The 14,498-nt window shown below is 44.6% G+C and overlaps 1 protein-coding gene across 1 annotated transcript in view; it reads left to right on the top strand.

Annotated features, from left to right (window-relative positions):
* Positions 1–14,498, top strand: part of PLPP3 (phospholipid phosphatase 3) — a 42,769-nt gene that overhangs the window by 18,129 nt on the left and 10,142 nt on the right. The window contains exons 2-4 of the mRNA XM_042819064.1: positions 4,912–5,069; positions 10,275–10,558; positions 11,302–11,359. Of these exons, the coding sequence (XP_042674998.1) occupies positions 4,912–5,069; positions 10,275–10,558; positions 11,302–11,359 (500 nt within the window). The remainder of the gene's footprint in view (positions 1–4,911; positions 5,070–10,274; positions 10,559–11,301; positions 11,360–14,498) is intronic.

Genomic DNA, 14,498 nt, shown 5'->3' with positions numbered 1-14,498 from the left:
AATGTTATCAATGTGTACATGTCAACTGGCTTCAAGAGTGGTTTACTCTTGCAGCAGCTACCAAAGCTGAGGTGCATTTTCTTTTTTTTTTTCCTGATCTTCAGTGATGCAATTCTCCTCTAACAGCTGAGGAAGCCAACTTTAAAACACCTAATCTAATTTTTATGCACTGTGACACTTGTACAGATACAGTCAACCAAATAAGGTTTATATGTACCCAAGATCAACCACTGCTTCAAAAGGATAGCCCGTTACTTGCTGGAATGCAAATATTTATACGGTACATCTTGAATGAGGAATTAGATGCCCCACTCAGCCCTGCCAAATTCTTTAATGACCTTTTTTACTCATTAAGCTAGACCTTTAATCTGCCAAAACCTTAAAAACATGCCCTGAGCCTGGACATTGGCAGCCAAACCCATCACAGAATGCTTGCTAGAAATTACGTTGCTTTGTTGAGCTGGCCAGCAACATTCTGCTGACCTGCCGTGTTTAAAGAATGAAGATTTTTATTTTCTGAGATATTAAGGGGCAGGGAAAAAAAAAAAAGTTTCCATCAAAATGTACTGAGAGGGTGTTTAATTTAGTGCAAAGGTAAAGCTTGGGCTGGGAAGATGAGAGCTGCATGGGTGGGTCACTGCAGAAACAGCACTTCCCCTCCTGTTCCCTCCATGATTTTTTTCAAATGTGTGGCCAAGGAAAGCTTACTCCTCTATTTTTACTTTTCCCTGTTAAATCTGCACTAATGTTAACTTTCCAAAGGCTTCAAGATTTAAAGTGCTGTACCCAACACTGAGCCCTTTCTTCTGCCTTTGATTTTTCTGCACTTCTCAAGCTGGTCAGAGTACTTTGGGGTTTTGCAAGGCATTTTCTTTGGGCTTGGGGGTGGGATTTTAGCTTTCTGCCAGCCTTCTCAGGATTATTGCCTATTAACTGCCTGTTGATAAAGGTGCTGATCAAGGAAAGGAATATTTTCCCCTTGGTGCTAGGTTTTCCAAACTCAATTGCCTTTATTAAATGGGAAGATAAATAAATTTAAACCCTCCAATATTAGCGTAGGACACCAGCGGTTTGAGGTCACAAAGTCATTTGGACTTCCTCCCAACAAAAGCAACATCATTTTTCAATGTCCAGCCTCACGGTGTCCTGTGGTGCCTTGTACAATTCGTTAGTGTCCACACCTGCACTGGGCTGCCCTCTATGCAGACCCATGGCAAAACTCCTGTGGGTTTGGATGGGGCAGGAGCAGCCCCTGGGAGATTTCTGTTATGCTCATGCTTTGGAGTCTCGTTTGATCTCCTGCAGTGTAGTTAGATAAAAGCATGTAGCTGGGATTTCCTGGTTCTGTTATTAAAGTAGAAATTCCCCTTTAAATGAAGGAGGAAAAAACCTTCCTTTACTTTGTTGAGGGCTGTTACTACTCAGAAAGGTGATCTCAGCTCCATTTACCTTTTCTGCATTGAAATAAGCAAATCCCTTTGTTATTCTATGCTTTGGTTTTCTTTGTGTTTAAAAGGGGAATAATAGTGCACCTCTGGTTACCCAGTTCTGTATGAATATGCCAGTGGCCTCAACGAATTAGGGGATGGTCCAATGGCTGCTGTGTAATTTCTCAGCATGGTGATACCAGTACTAAGGAGGACTTGAGGCCCTTCTGCAGTTTAATTAAAAAGATCTTGCAGCAGATCTGAGAACGCTGTTGCCTTGTAGCCACAGAGTGGCCAAATAGAACCATTTTTTGGAGAAAGTGGACCATCCAAAAATGAGCGTAGCACCTTCTCTTGCCTTGTAGGACTGTTAATCTGTTCAGTGCATATCACTGTTCATTGCCACCTTGTGAGACGTACCTTGTTTATTCTCAGGAGTTCTGTTCCGTGACTGGCAGTGGAAAATGGTAGAGGTTGGAAAACCAGCACCATTACAGGGAGTGCAGATGCTGAACTGTAGATGCAGGTCACTACAGCCAGGACTGCATAACCTTTATTTTTCTATTAAAACATTAAACTGGGTTATACTGGGGCATCAGAAGTCATGAGGACAAACCTAATCTCCGTGGTATAGCCCTATGTCACTTCTTACTTTTCTAAGGGTGTGTGGGGCCATACCCCCCTTCTAGCTACCTTTGTCTCCTGGTGTGAATAACATCTCTGTGGTGTTTTGCTGAGGGATCTTTCAGATATCTTGCTCCACAGTTAATTTTGTGTTCTCCCAGACTTCACTCCCTTCATGTTTTCTGCAAAACCCATTCTATACTTGCCTTTTGGAACTCCTTCAGTCTTCTCTGTACTGAAAGCCCCTTGCCAGAAAAAAAAAAAAAAAAACCAAAAACAACGTGGATGGTGACCTAGTCCAGTAGGCAAGCCTTGCTCCAACAATAATCTCTTGGAAGGAGAACCATCTTGAGTGGAATTTGCTGTCCAGCATGGGCTGGGGTCTTCTGTTGTTTGGGTAATTACTGCTGCAAGAACAGCCTCTCACTCCACCCTCAAAATCAAAGGCACGTTGTGCCTTCTAAGTAATATCCGTTCAGTTCTGGTGTGTGTTTATGTTTCTCATGTTGAAAAAGGGGAGGGGAAAAGGAAAAAAAAAGGGGGAATCTGAGGTTACCGTTTTGCTGGAAAAATGTCAAGAGTCGATTGGCAATATCCCACTAAACCACAAGTTTGTAGGAGAGAAAACAAAACCATTGGGTTTTCTAAACTATGCCTATGTGCACTTAAAGAAAATGTATACCATATAGGTCAGTTATACTCTTATTATAGCTGTGGCAAACCTACATATAATTGAAATGCGGAAATACTACCCCATGCTGTTCAATGAATGAAGGGAAAACAAATCTTTATTATTCCTGGGTTCACATAATGTATAGGAACACTATTGTCTTTTTTTTTTTTTTTTTTTAATTTTATTTTATTTTAAGCCAGTTTTAGCTTTCAGATGTATTTTATTGTCTGTGGGAACATGTGTTTTACAGACCTGTCATGTGAAAGCTATTAACAAGAGGAACTGGAGAAATAACAATAAGCCACGTAACCGTGGCACGTCTACTCCTCGAGTTCAACCGTTAGGCTGCTGCTTCAAGTGCATGTGAAATTGGATCTCGCCGAGTGCTGTTAGTTCTTCTGCTGCAATTTTTCACTGGGAAAATAAGGATTCTTTAAGTGGCCTATTAATATCGTATTGCTGGCATCAGAGGTGCTTTTCAGGGCCAAAGCTGGCCGTGCCTCAGAACAGTTAAATAGCGGAATGAAGATCAACTGGATTCACGTGAGGTGTCTGATTTTATTTACTAAATCTGAGCTGGGCAGGCAGGTCTGACACCTTTGTTTGCCGTTTCACATCTGTTGGAAACTGTGCTGCCCTGCTTACGATTAACCCATTCCCAGAAGTTTTGGAGATGGCCAGAGGGGAGTCCTGAGCCATGGCTCTGGCTGCTCCAAAAGGGCTTCAGGTCAGTGTGCGTTGGTCCCCTTTCACTCAGACTGGGAAAATTGGTGATTGGGGCTGTCCTTCATTTTTAAAGACTGACAAAAGCCCCTAATAATTCTAGTAAATCTTTTAATGTAGAGCAACAGGAGCCAGATGAAAGAAAATTTGCTCATCTTGAGATGGAGAACATTCTTTTGATGACTTGCTAACTCCTCATACAGTGCCTTTGCAAATCACATTGAGCAGACAAGATCACTGCAAATGTATTGGAGACAAATATTGATCAGAACCAAATAGTGCTTCATTTTCTTTTTTTTTTTTTTTTTTTTTAATAAGGAAAGCCTGCCTGACCTCTCAGACTTATGACAATGTGAACAAACAAAAGGAAGCTTAAGCAAGTTGGTGGTCAATAAATACACCTATGTGCTTTTAGCAGGATGTGGGCACGAGTTCCGCTGTTTTGGCTAAAAGTTTGAACCACTGTGCATCGTCACCTAAATGACATCCACTGCTTTCCTTCAGCTGTGCCTCATTGTTTTTCTGCTTTGCCTTGGCCCAATCCTTGACATGCTTGTGCTGTGACGTGTTAGGTGCTTTGCCCAGGTTTCGGTCTGTGAGTGGGAGGAGGATTGTGTTTTGTGATCTATTCTGAATGAGATTTGGGAATTTGGGGCTTGTTTGGATGGGGATGTATCTCTTCTCTTGGCGATGGGCTTAACAGCAAAGATGGGAAAGCTGAGGCATGAGGAATGAATGTGTGTGCCCTGCACAAGGCAACTGGGAAATACCTCAGTGCTGTCTTTTGAGGCTTGAGGTAATGCTGTGCTTCTCCAAAATAGTAAGAATATGGAATTTCACTCACACAGCAGTCTTGAGGTCTCCCTTCGTGTGTCTTAATCATTGGCTGCAGGTTTTTGAGCCCATCTGCTTTGTGCCTTCTGCAGAGCTCCAGCTGAGCTGACCGGTTGCGGGTACAAATATACATCTACCTTGTAAATAGAGAGGAAGGAGCAGAGGGGGGCTTCAGAGCCCTAGAAGTAGTATGGATTGAGTTTAGTGGGGCTGGTCAGGTAGGAAGCACTGGGCTGCTACCCGATCTCTCAGTGTTTGTTTGCACAGCTCGTCCTGCCTGGGGGCAGCAGGCATCAGCCCTCCACAGAGAAAAGTGCCAGATTTGTTTTCATGGCTTTATGCAGAGGGATTGCTGTTGGGGTCCATTCCTGTAAGTTAATATTTGCAATGCATGAGGTTTAACTGAAACCAGGCACTGCAGACATCTGATAACCATAACAGGGGAGATGCTTTTTCCCTACAAGACTCGAAAAAACAAAACCCAAATTCTCTTCAGAAAGATAGCAATACAAAAAGAAAAGCATCAGGAACGGTACCTGGTCATTTTATTTTATTTTGCCTTACCAGAAGGTTGTTCCTATTTGCCTTATATCACTGATGGTTTTGGTTTTTGTCTCCTTGTCTTTCTAGCTGGACTGCCCTTCCTCATCATCGAAACAAGCACAATCCAGCCCTATCAGCGGGGCTTCTACTGCGACGATGACAGCATCAGGTACCCACTGAAGTCAATGGAGACAATCAACGACGCGGTGCTGTGTGCTGCAGGCATCCTCATTGCCATCCTTGCCGTAAGTACCATCTCTGAAATCTGTTCTTCTGCCCCTCGGGCATCTCCAACACCTTTTTGTTACACCTTAGCTGATGGCACCGACGCGGGTTTGCCTGGAATGCTGAATCAGAGGCACGCTGTCAAGTTGGGGTGGTTATGAGAGCTTTCCAAGCTCAGAAACTCAGTAGAGCTGTGAGCTTGTCAAAGGAAAGATGCTAAAAAGCCTGTATGTTGTGGACATCTTCTTGAAAGTCAAAGCTTCTGAATTTCATGGAAAGCAGAGCAAAACGATGCAGCCTGTTCCCCACCAGCACATTTGGGGTTTAACATGGTTTTGCAGATATGTCCATGCTATGCATTGTAGTGTGAATCTCCTTGGTGATTATCTGACTTCCATGTAAGCAGTAAACATTTGCAAATGAAAGCTTGTAATGAGAGGAATGAGATTACTCTTGAAACTGGTAAACAGGCTCAAAGCTGTTTGGGCAAGTCTGGGAGCTCTGCAAGAGCTTTTTCACCCTGCGGTAGGAGTTCAGAGTAGATGCAAGAAGAATCGGTGAGGACTTGGCATGGTTTGTTCCTATTCAAATAACTCCTGATATTTGCCTATTTTATGAGGATAAAAAATAGTAATAGAAAGATGTGTCTTTTCAGCTAAGCAGTACCTGGAAAAGTTTCACAGGTTAGTATTATACTTAAAGAGATTTGTATAATACTGGCATATTAAAAAGACAATTAAAACCTAGTGCAGGCAGCACATTCCCAGAACCCTTGCTGTAAAAAGTACTGAATATGCCACCTTTCCAATGTCTCCTCCTTTCTTTTTCTCTTGCCAGCTTTCCTAGAGCTGTGCTAGGAGATGATTGCCCATTGAGAGCTTTATTATTTCAGCCAAAAAACTGAATTCAACCTATGGAGCTGAGCCTCCTTCCACCACCACATGTCTCGTGCTCAGGCAGGACCTGTCTCCTGGCTTGCAGTCAAACACTTCCATCTGCAGATGAAATTCCCCAGTGTTACTTCATGAAAAGTACCTACGTTTTCTTGGCTTGCCAGCACAGCTCAGGTGCTTTCCCAGAGATGCTGCTGCCTCCTCACTCCTTCATCTGGGAGTGCTGGAGAGGGAGAAGTCAGATGCACTTGTTCTCCCCTCACCCCCCCTGATTTTCATCCTTTCTTGCAGGAGCAATGTCATTGCTGAAGGATGTTTTAGCATGCTGTGTACCTGCTTTGGTAATAACCCATCTCAGCCTCATTGCTGTGAGTGGTGAATAGGATAGAATAGAATAGTTCAGTTAGAAGGGACCATCCAAAATAATCAAATCTCATTAATGTTTCCCAGAATAGCTTGGCTGTGTTGACCTTGGTTTCTCGTGGAGCACTGATGTTCCCATCCGTGATGGCCAGCAGAAGTGCCAGCCATCCCATTCCTCTTGTTTTGGTATCAGTGGGCTGTAGGCTTGCTTGCAGGCAGTGGAGGGATGTGCTGCACATCTGCCACTTTGTGCCCACATCTCCATCATTTCCTGACCAAATAGATTCACTTAGCAATGCAGGTCCCCAAAACTGCCGCCTCCTCATCCCCATCCTCCTCAAAACAACCCCTAAAAGGTGACAACTCCCCGATTCCATAAATACAGCAGAGTTTTACCCTGCAGGTGAATTACCCCCAAGTGTGGAAAAGCCATAAAAATGAAATGAGAAAGCCTTTCATTTTCGCATTACTGCCCGAGCTATCGTCATGCTGGCTGCATGCAGAGTGTGCTTCAGATCAGTAATGAGGCGGTGGCAAATACAGGAGTTGGAACAGAAACTGGAAACATAATCAGCTGCCTATGTGATCCATCAGCTTTCTGCCACGAAATAGCAGGTCAATTAAAAGAAAAAGAAAATCCCCAAAGAATTAGATGTTTCTGCACTGGTTTCACTGTGCCCACAACAAATGTAACTTAATAAGGTAAATTTAAAAGCTCCGTTATTTGCTGGTGAGTGAAACAAAAGCCTAACGAGGAATCGAAGAAACAGACTTCAGTGCTGTGGCAGCACGCATGGAAAATTCGAGTCAGTCTGACCTCTTTTTCAGATGTAACCCAGATACCAGAATTATTGTAGCATAATAGGAATTCCTTCCAAATCCACAAAGCACTGACTCTGCTGCTTTTCTCTTTTTTTTTTTTTTTCCTCAAACCTTTGTGCCTTAAAGTGAGGACAGTGGCCAGGAGGATGGCATTTTGGGTGGCAATGCCAGAATTTCACATCTTTTCTTTTATGTGGTGTGGTGGACAGCCTAACCCTGAATAAGGTCCAGGTCATGTTCTAAATGTCTTGAGGACACTTGGGCAACTTACAAAGTAAATGCAGAGGTGAAGACCTTTGCTGCCATCAGGGCATGAGAGGGTATGGATCTGGTTTTAGTACCTATATGCTTACTGATTTAATAATTCTCTGGATGACCAGAAGATGCAGACTGTGTGCTCCCATCTCCTACTCTTCCCGCTGGAGAATTAATTTGATCATCTTAGGTGGAAAAAAAAAAAATGGGTTGACCATCATTGGGATGGGAAATACCGTTCCTCCTTGCTACTGCTGTGCAGCCCCAGCCCCTCACCTGACAGGTTGTGAGTACCTATGGGAAAATACCAAAGAAAATGTGTAACTCAGATCTCCCAGGAAATTCAGCCGGATCAGCTGATTGTTTCACAGTTGAAGGCTTCAATGCGACTAAGACACGGAGAACGATACTGCAAAGATCTAAGGGATTAGAAAGGCTCTGTAAGTAATTACAGGCTAATTGGGCTGCTGCTGATGAATTATGATAATGGCAAAATGGACAGAAAAACTGAAAACGGGGAAAAGGCCACACAGTTTACAATCTGCTACGAGTATTGCATACTCGTACCAAGACCACCGAAGGTGAGAGAAAAGTATTAATCCCCAGACTTTTGTTGGTCCCTGCTAAAAATGGTCACATGCCTTTCCGAGACCAGGAGCCTGGGCTTTATGTGGATCTGTTTTGTTAGCTGGGAGCAATGGCACATCTGCCAGGATCAGATGTCACCCCTCAGTCAGCTCGTCTCCCCTCTGCAAAATCTGGGAGTTTTAAGCCTTGTCACAATTTTCTTTTCATAATTAGGCTTTTGGGAGGCTGTGGACAGCAGCTGTGGTGCAGTAGAGGCAGAGACCATGTGCCCATGAGGTTTTGGCACTAGCATGGGGGTGAGCCCAGGGAGATGCACCAGGCAAGAGCAATAGTCTCCAAATGGCCTTGGGCCCAACAGTGTCAATGACGTTCATCCATCCAGGATGCCCCAATGTTGCCTCCTGTAGAAGAGAACTAGACATGCTAGCATTTTTCTGTGGTTCTCATACAAGGAGATTTCCTGGCTCCCAGCTTGGACTTGAAGGTAGAATGGAGATGAAGACTGTGCAAATGATGGTTTGGGGTCCTTGAGGATTAAAATGACACTGGAGCTGGTTAGCTCCAGTTCTCCAGGCAATACTTGGTCATGATCAGGCTTCCTAGAGTACATGTTGGCTTTTACGTGTAAGCCTAGGATGATGGTGCAGCTGCCTGATATATTTCTGCACCTGGCTGCTGAAAGCTCTGGCTTGGTCTTTATTTTTTATTATTATCCTTGTATCTCTTCTTGATAAAGCCTGCTTAGCTGTGATTTCAGATGTCTTAGGTCAACCTTTGTTGTTTTTTTTTTTTTCAAGCCACGGTTTGGGTGAGTTTAAACAATGATACAGCTTCATCTCCTCTCAGTCTAATTGCCATACTTTTCCAGTTTATTAGTTTCCAAACATTGTGCCAAGCTTTTTAAAAGGTAAGCAGGAGAGCCTTGTCTCCTGCACACTGCTGGCAGGCTGCCACACCAGCAGGAATATTGCTGCCTGCTCCAGAAAGGGATTAACATGAAGGCATTTTTCCTGATGGTTGGATCTACGTGTCGCAGTCCTTGTGACTAGAGCAGAGAGGGGCAGAGACGAGGGGGCAGCCAAAAAAATAAAAACACACACCAAAAAAAAAAACCCAACAACCCCAAAGCCTGCCTTGCTTTATCGGTCAGGTATAAAAACATTTAAAGTAATGAATGAAATCCTAAAGCTGTAAATCTGGAGCTCAAAAGCTAGATGTGTAACGTGGCGGAGAACAATTTAAGCCTCTTTGGGAGAGGTAAGAAGTTTTGGCTTGGTTTCACCACCTGGTTTTCATTAAGCTGTCTTTAAGTGTTTGGGATTGTGAGAAGCTGAAGCTCTGCTGTGTGACAGTGATTTATGGCCGTATTGTCAAAGCCTTTGGTGGCACCACAAGTGCATCATTTGCTGCTGTGCAACTGCAGAACCTCTTGAGATCCCCAGTGATACCTGGTGTTTATGAAGGCTTTGTATGGTTGAAATGGAGTCTGCTGGCAGCAAATCTGGGTCCAGATTCTAGAAAGCGCAGTTTTGAGTCTTACCCTGTTACATTCACAGATTTCAGAAAGACAGGTTTGGAAGTCATTCCCCACCCCACCATCACTTAAATAAAGGAGCAGTGAATGTGGCTTCTCCTTCACACACAGTCACTGATTATTTATCTGTGTTATGTTAACAAAGTCGTGGAAATAAAAATTTATAGATCTAGGGCACAATTTCTCTTACGTAAAGATACACCAATGCACTAAGCCTAGATCTGTCTATTTTTTTCCTTGGAGTTTCTCCATAAACAAGACTTTGTGGAGTGCAATTTACAATCTTTTCCTGGGAGACAGTAAAAAGGGGAAGATGAAGAGCACCAGGAGCTGGTTGGAAATGCTTGGAGGTGTCTGTAGTGGGCTGGGTGAGGTGTGAGCTTGAGGAAGAGGAGGCACTGATCTATCTCAGAGCATCGCATAGCGAAAGCTTTCTCTAGGTTGCCTGAGCTACACTTTATCTGGTGTAAGAAGCAAGGATGCAGACAGGATTGCATGGACAGTGCAGTCCCACCCAGCTGAGACCATCACTGGCTGTCAAGAAGGGATTTACAGATAAATATGCACTGTTCAGATTTTCTGCCTTTGTGAGACGCAGCTCTGGCTTTAAGCTGACAAATCGTTCACCAGCCTGTTGTAAGAATTAATTTGTCTCTCCTGGTTTGGTTTGCAATCTCTGGCAAGTCTTCATCTTGCTGTCTCAGCCAGTTTTGGAAAGCATCTTTCCTGCTCTCTAACCACAACCTCTCTCTGTTCCTTGTCCCCTACAGATCATCACAGGAGAGCTCTACCGCATCCACTACCTAAAGGAGAAGTCACACTCCTTTATCCAGAACCCTTACGTGGCAGCTCTCTACAAGCAAGTGGGCTGCTTTGTTTTTGGCTGTGCCATCAGCCAGTCTTTCACAGACATTGCCAAAGTGTCCGTTGGGCGCTTGCGGCCACATTTCCTTGAGGTTTGCGACCTGGATTTCTCCACCATCAACTGCTCAAAGGGAGTTTACATCCAGAACTACACCTGCAGAGGAAGTGACAGCAAGGTCCAGGAAGCCAGGTGAGAGCACTTGTCTTGTTGCCGATGCCAATATTATGCCTCATGCAAAGTGTTCTTCTGGCAGGGTTTTTCTGCCAGCAATAGGTGATTTTGCTGCTGCTGACTCTGGGAAGGCTGTAATTCCATCTGCCAGCAATGGGCAGTTTCCCTTGGGAGTCACAGGGTTCAGCTGAATAATATTCCTTTTCCTTTTTCTTTACTCCTACACCATTGTTTCATGAGAGGTTACTCAATGTGGGAATTCACCATCAGAGCTGACTGGATGTAAGCAATCCAGCCCGTGGTGCAGCAGGGACAGCTTTTCTTCCCAGCAGGAGAGGCTACAAGCACCTCCCTTTCACACTCTTCATCAAACCCATCATACACCCAATTTTGACGTTTTTAGGAGAGTGCTGTAATTAAGCAACTGGGGAAGTGCTTGCTTTTCATTTATGTACAGTTTCCTGGCTATTTGAGGCGAGACGATGAGTTATCGTGCTGTCCTGGAAATAACTGTGCTGTCCCACGAATAGACCAGGAAGGGACAAACAATGCATGCATCCTGTCCGTCCATTCATTTTCAGCCTGAGGGACGAGCAGGGTGGATAACAGGGTTTTAATAACTCAGAAAATGGGGGTTGTGATTCCCTCTGTTTTGGCACCCTGGTGGTAGCAGTGGGCAGGTTACCACATCTTACATAATGTTACAGTGTCATATAGGAATGCTATGGTGATTGGTTCTTAGCACCTGCTTTGTTTTGCAGGAAATCCTTTTTCTCTGGGCATGCATCCTTCTCCCTCTACACCATGCTGTATTTGGTGGTAAGTGACCTCAGTTGATTCAACCCCGGTTCCCCACTCAAGATGTTCACCCACATTCAGTAGCAGTAGTGACATGATGAGGATTGGGGAATCTAAGGATTCTAAGAGTCTAAATGTGCCAGTGGTGGAAAAAAATCCCACTCTTGGACCCCATGGTGTTATTTGGGATGGAGACTCCCAGTTATGGTTGAGCTGTGCAGCTTTTGAATGCAGCCAAATCTGCAATTAAATCAGAGTCCTATAAACCCTGTGGATGACTTGAGCTATTTTGCTCACCCCTAACTGTGATTTCCATTGGGGACCGTTTGGAGGGTACTGAAATATTGCACTGGTTGTGGAGGTTGCACTGTTGCAAATCTGTTAGGCATGAAGGGGAGGCAGAGCAGGTGAAGCAGCCTGCCTGGCTGGATCCAGAACAGAGGGCTGAGCCATGTTTCCCCTTGTTGGTGACAAATGACTTCTGTCCTTCCTGTGTGGGGCTGGGGCTGCTGCAGCGTGCCAAGGTGCTTCCTGGCAGGGCTGCTCCCTGTACCACTCCCCAGTCCCCACTAAAGACCCTGCATGAAAGTTTTGGGGCTGGGGGGGGGGAATGATTTGGGTAACGATTTGTGCTTAAAAATAATAGTAAGTAGAAAGTCTTCAGATTCCATTCAAGGTCTGTACCCTCCATCTCCCATAAGCTCAGATTGGCAAGCAAAGAAACAGCGCTGTGCTTGTAAAAACATTAAACATGCACTTTTATCTCTGAGCACTGCTTCCCCCCCATCTCTTTACTTTCCCTTCTGAAAAGATAAATTACCATTGCTCCCTCTTGGCTTTTAATCCTTGGATTTGCCCTCCCTGGGCTGGCAGCTGTTTCTTTAATTTAATTACTAAGCTTTCCAGGCAGTGTAAGGTGGGTGGGTGGAGGGTTTAAATTCTTCCTTTGTTCCCCCTACGTTTTTTCCCCCACTCTTGAAACACTTTGGATTTTTTGGGAAACATTTCGTCCCTTTCCTCCTCCCAGCCGACTTACAATAATGAGGTTGAAGCACAGCCAGGTGATGGGCTGTGGGAGAAGCTGGCTGCTCCCACTGCATTCCCCTTACTAGAAGCCAGCATGGGGAGGATGAGGCAGAAAATAAAACAGAAACCAGCTCCCTGCCACATCTTCTTTATTTTTTTTTCCCCTCCCCACTGACAAAAAATCACTGCTTGCACAAAAGTAGCCCTTCCTTCAGCACTGAGCACCCCTGCAAAGGCTCAGCTCTGCTTGCACACCCCGAAGGGCAGTGGATGGCGATGTGGGTGAGCATCCCCCAGTGCTGAAGCTGACGTGGTGATGCTTTGCAGAAGGCTCAGCCCTCCTGTCCTGCCTTTGCAAAATTTTCCGAGCCGAGTTTGGAAATCATCACTTGCTCTGCTTCAGGAGGGGCAGTATTTATTTACAGTTGTTCTGCAGGCAGGCAGATAAGTTGGCTTTGAAGCCTAACATATGAAAACAGCAAGTATTGCCAGTCCACATTTAGTTGGTGGTGTTTATTTCCCCAAATACGTAGCAAATATTACTTATTTTTTAAGATTGAGGCCTTCTTGGAAGCCCAGCCTGATTCCTCACCTGTTGCCCAGCATCATCACCTGTTGCTATGCAGCATCTGAAACCAGATATGGTTTAGCAGCTTGTGGTAGCAATGGTAATGGGAGGATGGTTGGACTAGATGATCTTGTAGGTCCTTTCCAACCTTGTGATCTTTCAGAGTAGGGGACAAACATGGGCTTCATCAGCAAGTGCTCAGCCGCATCCCATGATCTTGCCTGTTTGCTTTGGCCAAAGCTGCTGGAACTTGACCTGTTTACTGACTGACTTGAACTCCTTACAGTCTCTACAGACTGCTCTGCTTCACCAGTTTGGTTTTTTTGGTGGTTTTTTTTTCTTTCTGAAAAGCCAGCATTTGATTTTAGTAAATAGAGTTACATCAGGGTGATGGCTAGTTCCCAGTGTGTTCTGCAGGGCTCAGTTTTAGGGTCTGTTCTCTTTAATGTTTTCATAAACGCCTTGGATGTTAGGACTAGAAGGTGTTTTGAGCAAGTTTGCTGTTGATCCTAAATTGAAAGGATTTTTGTTTACTCTGTCAAGTGTAGTGAGGCTTTGCACAGGAATCTAGACAAATTAGAGAGCTGGGTAATCACCAACCTCATGAAATTGAAGAGCAAGTGCCAGATTCTGCACCTGGGAAGAGGCAACCTTGGTTATACGTACAGACTGGGAAATGAGATGCTGGGGAGCAGCCCTACTGAAAGAGATTTGGGGGTCTTGGTTGACAGCAAGTTGAACATGAGTCAATAGTGTGTCCTGGAGCAAGGAAGGCCAACTGTATCAGCTGATGAGGGAAGTGATTGTCCTGCTCTATACTGCATTGGTGTGGCCTCACCTTGAGTATACTGTGTTGAGTTTTGGTCTCCTTGGGGAAGTGGTCATGGCACTTAGCTTGCCAGAGTTCAAGAAGCGTCTGGATGACGCATTCAGACATAGGGCTTGATTTTGGGTGGTTCTGTGTGGAGCCATCAATTGGACTTGATGATCCTTATGGGTTCCCTTCCAACTTGGCATATTCTAAGATTTGGAACAAGCAAGATGCAAAATGGGAATGCAGGAGTAGGGCACTGGTGACATTGGGCTGGAGACCCCATAACCGCAGCATGCCTTCAACATGTGGAAAAATCCATGGTTCATTTTCTAATGCAGCTTTGCTGCCTGATTTTCTTTCAACTTTGCAACAGGCTTAGAAAGTGCCCCTGTGTGACTCTGGGGGCTGTGCCTTGGAGCAAAAAGCTGTCTCTGATCTCCTTTGCTTGTCCCCACGTGGGAGCACTGGAACTGTCGGCAACCAGCAGCTTCTGCTCTTTTCCTCATCTGCCCCAATTATCCATTTCTGTGGAGGGATTTTTTTTTTCCCCTAAGACTGATTTTCTTTTATATCTTACTGGTTTAGGGTTGGTAGCAGGCTCCATCTGACCAGCTGTTCAGTTGTGCTGTGCCTTAAAAACTCAGGGGAAAAATTACACCCAACATTTGGACACAAATTTAAGGGAGAAAAGGGCAACTTGGGACACAGACAGCATTATGCAGTATGTATCAGGGTGAGGAAATGGCTTGCCT

Source organism: Centrocercus urophasianus, unplaced genomic scaffold (genome assembly GCF_019232065.1).
Source record: "Centrocercus urophasianus isolate 14NV4802_14NV808 unplaced genomic scaffold, USGS_Curo_1.0 seq_18, whole genome shotgun sequence".
Lineage (NCBI taxonomy): Eukaryota > Metazoa > Chordata > Aves > Galliformes > Phasianidae > Centrocercus > Centrocercus urophasianus.
This window is presented reverse-complemented; position numbering and strand designations above follow the sequence as displayed.